The 8,600-nt window shown below is 42.5% G+C and overlaps 1 protein-coding gene across 1 annotated transcript in view; it reads left to right on the plus strand.

The window, feature by feature from the left end:
* The first annotated feature begins 3,645 nt into the window (after window positions 1-3,645).
* ACACA (acetyl-CoA carboxylase alpha) overlaps window positions 3,646-8,600 on the plus strand; it is a 136,575-nt gene continuing 131,620 nt past the window's right edge. Inside the window, exons 1-2 of the mRNA XM_009638321.2 lie at window positions 3,646-3,691; window positions 5,486-5,738. Coding sequence (XP_009636616.1) covers window positions 5,512-5,738 — 227 coding nt within the window. The 5' untranslated portion in view covers window positions 3,646-3,691; window positions 5,486-5,511. The remainder of the gene's footprint in view (window positions 3,692-5,485; window positions 5,739-8,600) is intronic.

Consider the following 8,600-nt stretch of genomic DNA (forward strand, 5'->3'; position numbering starts at 1 on the left):
GGGATTTAGACACAGTCTCAAGTGTTTTAGCAACCTAGGATAGCTGCAAATATAGGCTCTTTTTTTGCCTTTATGCTCTTTTTGGAAGGGACACCGACATATTTCACCTGCAAGCATATATTCCACTTTTCTATTTAGCTTTACGTGTCTAAAGTTGGTACAGTAAATCTGGAAACTCACTGAGTAGAACTTCTAACCTGTAGACGTCTGGTTTGTGAAGTACCTTTCAAGCAAAGGAGCTTCGCTGGGTATGCGATACTCCCTGAGAAGGTTTTAGGATAGGAGGTGAAGCAATGCCCAACTCTGGGTGAGGAGGCATGGCTCAGGTGGAGCAGAGTTTGAACGCTGGCCCACCGATTGCGTGGAGATACAGGCTGGTGACGTTTTGAGGCCGAGTGAGTCTTATACTGCGGCGGCAGCTGGCCTGACAGAACAGTGCAGGCTCTGCAGGTGAGTGGATCGACGCTTGGTGGCCCGTCTTGGTGCAAAAATCAACTCTTTGCCCTCTCCTGATCTGGAAACTCACGTCCAGTCTTGGTATAGGTGAGCATGTTGCTGATGCTCTGTGTTCAGTTAAAGCAATTAAGTAGCCAACTCGTTGCACAGATGCCATCTATTTTTACTTTGTTTTTACTGGTTTTGCTCCTTTGGTTTCTACTACCTGTGTTCATTCAATTAGGGTGGTGAAAGTACAGGTCCATGTTGTTGTTTTCAAATTCTTTGTGTTGATTAGCAATACCACAGGTCCCTGGGCTTTAAACGGAGACCTTTAAATATAACTGGTTTCATTAATTTCCTTTAAAATGACTTATCAATATTGTAGAGGAGCTATTCTGGGTCTCTGAAAGAACCTACAACTCACTTTCACTGAAATAATGCTGTTCTTTTCAGTCGTGTAATTCTCTTCAGAATGGGATGGTTTGAAAAAAATAGAAAATGAATTTCCAACTGACACAATGTAAGCTTCATGGCTAGGTGTGTTTTACAACAATAAAAATGATCTTAAAGTGAAACTCGTATAAAAACTTCTAAAGTCTAATATTTTTACATGTGCATTTCACTGTCAAGCCAAAAAATGTTACTGGTGATAGCAGCAGAGCTGTGGAGAAGCCAGTTGGGTTTTGTTTCACCTCAGGCAAAACCAGGTACGTTACTTTTTGAATTTGGATGGCAGAGTTTTCATTGCTTGTAGTGTGAACACGATCTGGGTCTTAAATACCTTGATATCCGCAGGGCTGGGGAGTTACGAAAGCGCTGTGTATCTTCAGGCCTCTGACAGGAGCTGATTTCTCCAGGAGGCGGGAGGACACAGGACAGTGTGGCTCAGGTTCTGTGAAGGTTCAGCTGTGATTAAACATGGTTATGTATCTGAGCAGGCTCAGAGTGCCTGGTGTTACCTGTTCTTAAGTTTTTGCAGGATTGAATTCTCAATCTGTATCCTTCCGTAAATTGCATGCGTTTGGCTTTTTTTTTTCTTTTGTCCCGTGTCTCTGCAAAAGTTAGCCTGTTTGCCCGCCACTTGCAAGAATAACTGTAGGGGCTATATACAGTTGAGCATCCAGAGAATTTTGGGTTTTAGGCTCTAGTTCAACATTATTAAAGCAAACAGGACCTCTGCAGTGGTTAGTGGTACATGGACGCTGTCCTGACGGTCACTGGGATTCAAGATGCTCGTTAGGAACCGTGGCGGTTACGTTTCAGACAGCACGTACAGCGTGCAGGGGTTTGGTGGGACTTGCTGGTTCTGTTTGCAGCACTGAAAGCAAGAGGCTTCGTGAGGAGATCTCCAAGAAAGCCTACATTTTATCTGGCCCCAGACCACGCTGAAATCCATTTAAATATGAACAACAGATTGCAATGTGCTGAGAACAGGCTGAGCTTCTGTCTAACTCAATGCGATGTTGAGTTACCAGCGGATTGCAAAACATTAGCAGAACTCATGACCTTGGGACTGAACTACGAGGGCTTGGAAGTGCATTGGTAAATGGACTTGAATGGGGCTTCATGGCTAACTGACTGCTTTTGAACCGAGTTGTACAAACAAGGTGTTTGAGTCAAGTTGTTTGAGCGTGGCATCGGGGATCAGGAGCCGTGGCCTTGGTTTGATGCTTTCCCATGGAGTATTAGAGCGAAACGCTTCACTGCCTGTTCCTCTGTTTCCTTCTCTGCTTACGATAAAAAAAAAAAAAAAAAAAGCCTTGAAACTTGCTTTATTAACGTGTAAGCTCTTGAAATTAGAAAAAGTTTTTCTTCATTAAGAAAGGGTTGACGTTAGTTTGGCTGTATCCCAGATTCTTCAGCGCTCATAACTGTGCCAACAGTAAATCTGTCTGGATGAAATTCTCTAGGAGGGATCTGACGAGAGGATAAACACACATAAATATTGCCTTCATGTTTATGTGCACAAACAGGATTTGATTAAACTTCGTGCTCGCTGAGCTCTAAGTCCTGCCCAAGCACCTCAGTTAAAGAAATCTCCCTGTATGGTTTAGGTATAGGTATGCAGACTTCACCGTCGTGCTTCCCCTTCTCCTCCATCTCTACCCTCAAAAAAAGGCAGGTCGCTCCACCTTTTAGCGCCTTTGTCGGACAAATATTTGTGGCTTTCTGGTCATAAAATGGTTAAGTGTGTCCCTGTAAATGAACTGCCCGTGGCCCCAGTGAAACTGGAGTTTGTGGGAGTAGTGGTGTCAACACAGGGTTTGATCTAAATAATTCAGTCAAGTACATTCATGGTAAAAGTGCATAAGCCAGTCGGATCAGTTTTTAATTCTCAGTTACTGACGAAAAGAAGAGCATGGTGTTTAAGGATTGCACTGTCCATAAATTCCTTGTCTGTGCTCCAGTTAAAACTACCATCATGTCCTATTTGTGTTACAACACGGTCCAGGTTTGCTTATGTACCGGATGAAAGCTGTCATGTTCCTATCAAACCAATTATGCCGCATCCCTGTACTTGGCAGAACATGGCTATAATTAGCAGGACTGACAAGGTTTTCCCACCGGTTTAGGATGTCAGTGTGGCACGAGAGTTAAGGGTACCAAAACAGTCCTTTCAGCTTGGTGAGGTACCGCTGGGGAGAACCAGGCCCCGAGAGAAACGTCCCCTCGTCTTGTCCTTGGCTGTATTGCCAGTTTGTTTTACAGGTAAACTATTGGGGTTTTTAATGGAAAAATATGGCACGTCAGCTGTGTCTTCTAGCCACCAGTTTTGCACAAGATTTCTGATTATCATTGGGATTTACTCCTGACCATCAAATTCGGCTGAAATCGGCCAGCAGATTCAGAAGTTGACAGAGGAAAAGAAGTTTGACATAAGTAGAGAGCACTGGCCCAAAGCAGAGTTTCTTTTAGAACCAAAACTAAAATACCTATGCGGGATGATCAGGTGTGTGCTAACACATGGCTCAGAAGTTGCCAGAGCGATGGACTGGCAGGAGGTGCCACGGCTCGACTTGGGCATTGCAGGTTCAGTTCCCGGTTTACTCTCCGACCCGCAGCAAGCGATCTAGTCTCTTTTGTACCCGGGGTTTTTTTTTCCACGACAGTTTTGTGTTGAAAGGTTCATGTAGTTGGGAAAACACTCACTTGAGTATTCTTCTTCATAATAATCATTTTAACTTGCTAATCCTTTTCTTTTCCAGTTCGTTTTGGAAGTGGATAACTACTCAGATTGCAAGAATAACAAGAGGTTAGTGCCTTCCTAATTTTGTAATGATGTGATTTCCAGCTGCGTGTAGTTACCGTGTAAGCGCATCAAAGTCAGGCAGAGCAGGCCGTATCAAACTGTTACTTCCCACAGCACATGTCTTTGTGTTGTGAGGTGCTCCTTTTTTTTCTCCATCTGTCATGCTCTTTCTCAGTTGTAATTATTTTTTTTTTTTTTTTTTTTAAATTTTGAAGAAAATGCATTCATTTGCTGTTGGAACAACACTGAATTTGTGATACTCGGAGTTCCCTGTATTAAGAGATTCTTCTCTCTCTATGTAATGACTTTCTAAAATGGAAAATTGAGACCTGAACTTTTGTATTTTCTTCCGACAACTGTCAATCATGCCACTAAGTTTCAATATATTACCATAAAGTAGATCCTGTCCCCTAATTGACATGGATGATCTGGGAGCAAGAGGTTAACGTCAGGGTGAAGTTACAGAAGATGGCTGAGCCAGTCTGACAGCTCACTGCTGCCAAAAAGGGGATGTTTTGCTTCTGTCCCCACCATTCCTCACCAGTATCTTCCCATCCCCTTCTTTCACTGCTCCGATGCCACTTGCTAACCTCACGGGAAATTTTTTCGGTTTGTTGGTTACAGTTCTGATGATTTTGTCAAATCGGATCTCTTCAGGTTAAGGATAAAGTAGATGGCATAACAGTAGGTGGAAGAAGCTTAAAATTAATTGCTGCTTATATTATATCTGTTATGTGTATAGAGAACTCCTAGGGAATCGGTTTTTGTAAGATACTCAGTTAATCCTGTACTTGTTCCAGAGTCTGTGGGTGCTTCTCTAAGTGACAACTTCAAAATTACTCACTTTGCCTCAGTTGAAACTTTTCATGCCGTTAAGCCCAAAGGCAGCAATTCTGGCTTGAGCTTTTGGCATGGGAAACTGAGCTCATATTTTAGGGAGGTGAACTCTATGTTCCTCTCGTTCTTTTTCTCTTGTCCAAGTGTTTGCTGTTGACCACGGTTGGAGGTGGGCTCGCGTGCTGAGCAGATCTTAGGTCTTGCCTACCCCCACCTGGCTGGCAGGCTGCTGGCCATTACGCTGTATCTGCTTCCCAGTGTTTGGTAGATCAGCTCAGATTCCCAAAAGAATCCTAAGAAACATGAGGTGTTTTGAAAACAAATGTAAGAATGTGTCTTCTACCCCGCAAGGCCTGGGAAGAGGGCGGTTTTGACCAATCCAATCCATCACTTGAATAACAGTAAATAGCGTTGTGTGCAGTACCTAGCACAAGGAGTCCCAGCGTTCAGCTGCTGTTGAAATACAATTTTTTTTAATCAGAATCACAGAATGGCTGAGGTTGGAAGGGCCTCTGGAGATCACCTAGTCCAATCCCCCGCTTAAGCAGCGTCAGCTAGAGCAGGTTGCCCAGGACAACCAGTCGGGTTTTAAATGTCACCAATAACTAACTAGCCAAAGAATAACAGTAAAGCAAAAATTTTGGATTTCTAGTCATGCATTTGTATGTGATTTTTTTTTTTCTTTTAAGTGACTACTGCAGCTTTATCTAAACTAGCAGGTTCTGCAACAGATCAGAATGACCAGCTCCTTTAATCTCATAGTCTTTGTGCAAACAGAAAGGTCAATGATTATAGGAGAAGTAACTATTTTTGATCGTGGACTCCTGTCCAGGTTCAGCTATGGTGTTTTAACATTGCATTTCCTATCAGAAGTGAACCTTGCTTTGTCCTCTTCTTTGTTCTGCAACAGCAGGTATTAACCTCGGGTTTTGGTTTTTTGCTTTCTTTTGCCCCTTACAGTGCTGCGAGCCCAGTTTGTAGGAGCCATGGAAGAGTCTTCCCAACCCACTAAACCCCTGGAGATGAACCCTCACTCTCGCTTTATTATTGGCTCTGTGTCAGAGGATAACTCAGAAGATGAGACGAGCTCCTTGGTGAAACTTGATCTGCTAGAGGAGAAAGAGAGGTCTTTGTCGCCTGTATCTGTCTGCTCGGATTCCCTTTCAGATCTAGGGCTTTCTAATGCTCAGGATGGCTTGGCGAGCCATATGAGGTATGGAGAAAATAATCATCAAATCCAGTCTTCAGTCTTCTTACCCCATCCATTCCAAAGATTCAACTTTTTATCTGGGTTCTGAGTTTGGGTTCAAATGTTTTTACTGTGCCAAGACATCTTCTGGCGTTCTGTTTCGAAATGACCTCTTGCATGTTTATCTCAATCAAAACCTTCTATTTTCCATTGGTTTTAATGAAATATTTGTGCCTAAATTCCTCAAAGCACTTTTTAGGCATCTCAGCTGTTGAGTGTTATGGTGGGCTTGCTTATACTGCCTGTCTTTTGTCCCATCTTTCAGAAAATTGAAATGCATTGACTGAGATCTTTGAAGTTTTCACTTGTGTGTATCTTCTAAGATGGGCCATGTTTGTTGTCGACAAGGACGTTATTCGCTTGTTTTGTCTTTGGGATTTGATACTTTATGTGTAACCAAAGAACTGGTAGTGCCCCTGGGTAAGATCAGTGACTCCATATTGCTTGGAATGCTTTTTTTTTTTGGATAGAGAAAGCTTTGTTTATGGTTAAAGAAACGATCGGTAGCCTGCAAAGTGGTGATAAGCCAAGATTTAATATGGTAGCTGCTGCTTGTAGCTCAGGGAGATGTTGGTGTCACAGCTGGGAGAAGGGCTGTTTCACTCCTAATTCTTTGTGGCTCAAATGAACTATGATGTTGGGCTTTTGAGGTCGTGGTGTTAATATTTCCTTGTCAAAAAACCCCTTTATTTTTATGGTGTTGCTGATTTGCATGCCACTATCGGGATGCACCCGTTGGGATTTTCTCTGTTATAGGCTAGGGGTCTTGTACTTCCCAGTGTGTGTACAGATCGCAGTTTCTTGGTGTCTGATCAATCTTGCTTCACTCTTCCATGTCCCCTTCATTTGTTTCCCATATTCCAGGAGGTGTGTTGCCCAGGCCTGTACGCGGTACCGTACCCGAGGCCTTGTCAGTGCTGGGTAGAGTGAGAAGGGAGCGGCAGTCCATGAACAATCACCGCACTGGCTATGGATAAAGTTATCTTTTACTAGGTGTAATATTTGCACTTGTCACTACAGAATTGCAGCAGCTCATTTCAGGTTACTTTGCCACCTTCTCAAATTCCTTTAGAATTAGATTCTCGATTCCAAAACATCTCCAGCCATTCCCAGTTTGATGCTAAGCTCATAACTGATAAATTTAAACAGGAGATGTTAAACAGTGTTGGTGTTGGAATCGATCCTTACCAAAGCCCTGGTTCTTATATCCTTCCAGCTTAACAGAACAGTTGCTCACCATCGTCTGAATTTCCAACTACCCTGTGTTTGTTTCATGTATGCTTGTTCTATTTATGAAAACATAATTTTGGACAGTGTTAAAAGTGTTCCTAACGTTCACATTTACTGCATCAATTGACAGTCCCCTCTTTGCAAGCCTTTTTAGCGTGTAAGGAGTCCTTGACATCTTCCAGCTGGATGTAACTTGCTACCTTTTGTCTGCTTGTTCCTTACAAATAGGTTTGTGATTGTTTGTTCTGGTGCCTTTCAGCCTCAGGTTCTCCCAGCAGATCTCCCAGTGGTCAGAAGCAAATCTAGAAGAGCCTCCTCTTGAGCTGCTCTTTCTGTCTGCCCTTTTAAAAGGTGTCGTCCCGTTCCAGGAACATACAGGACAGTCTGAATCCCGCTATAGGTTCTACTGAACAATCCCTTGCTACCTTTACTTTGTTGCTTTTGAAGAAATGGTTGGTTCCGAAAGGCTTCTGGCTTTTACTGGCCAGTAGTAGATGTTTATATGACCAGGTAATCCTTTCAGCTTGCTCTTCTGTTTTGTTGGTTTCTTTGCTTGTGTAGATTAAGGAATTTTAAGCTGTCCTTTTAGTGGTGGTTCCCTTCCCACTTTAGGGAGACTGCCTCTGAAAAAAAAAAATAGCAGGCTCTCTGGGTTGGGGCAGAAGAGGGATAGTAGTCCATACTTTACCGAGTTGTTACAGTCCTGCCAATGGACATGTTTAGCCAGTTGGCACTAATATAGCAGATATAAAATCTTAAAAGCGGCTTTCAAGGAGTTTGTCTTTCCAAAGACTGCTAGTTATAATAATTTGGCAAGCACAAAAGGTCATTTTTGAAGCAGGAAAAGATCTAGCCCAGTATCTATATATATTTTAGGAATAGAAGAAATGGGATGAACCATTAGTGTGGAAATAAACAATAGGAAAGCAAGAAAATCAAGCAACTTCTAGGACACTGCCTGGCACCAGAGAGCTATAATGCAATAGGTGTTCAACCTTGAGCACCTCTGTTGTAACTTGCTTGCTTTGGCACCCACTTTTGAGGGTACTTGACTTTCAGTTAAATTGGAGAGAAATGCCAATTCAAATACAAAAAGGTTACAGCATTATAGGCTGTTTTTCTAAGATAAAGACAGATGAATTGAAAGAGTTTTCAAGGATGGTAGTACCTTTCATCAAAAGATTTCTAAATAATGTTTACTGATGGAGAAACTGAGACAAAGACAAGTTCAACAACTTGCCTGAAGTCACTCTGTGACAGTGAATTAATGGAACACAGATATTCTTGCTTCCAGCTTCCTTTTGGTAATCACAAAGGTACAACACTTTCTAAAGTGACAAAGATAAATTCATGGGGAGTTCTGTACAGTTTGACTAATGGGTCAAACAAGGAACGTATCTTTTTGAAGAAGTTGTCAAAAATCTTCCCATTTGCTGGTGAGTTTCATGCAGGAAATTTTGGTCAGCTAAGCATGGAGATAGCTTGTATTTGAGGTGAGGGGCTTTGCTGCAGAGAAGTCCTTCTCAGGGGACAATTATAGAATCACAGAATTGTTTAAGTTGGAAAAGCCCTTTAAGCTCCCCTAGCCCAGCCGTT

Source organism: Egretta garzetta, unplaced genomic scaffold (genome assembly GCF_000687185.1).
Source record: "Egretta garzetta isolate BGI_Z169 unplaced genomic scaffold, ASM68718v1 scaffold890, whole genome shotgun sequence".
In the NCBI taxonomy this organism is placed as follows: Eukaryota; Metazoa; Chordata; class Aves; order Pelecaniformes; family Ardeidae; genus Egretta; species Egretta garzetta.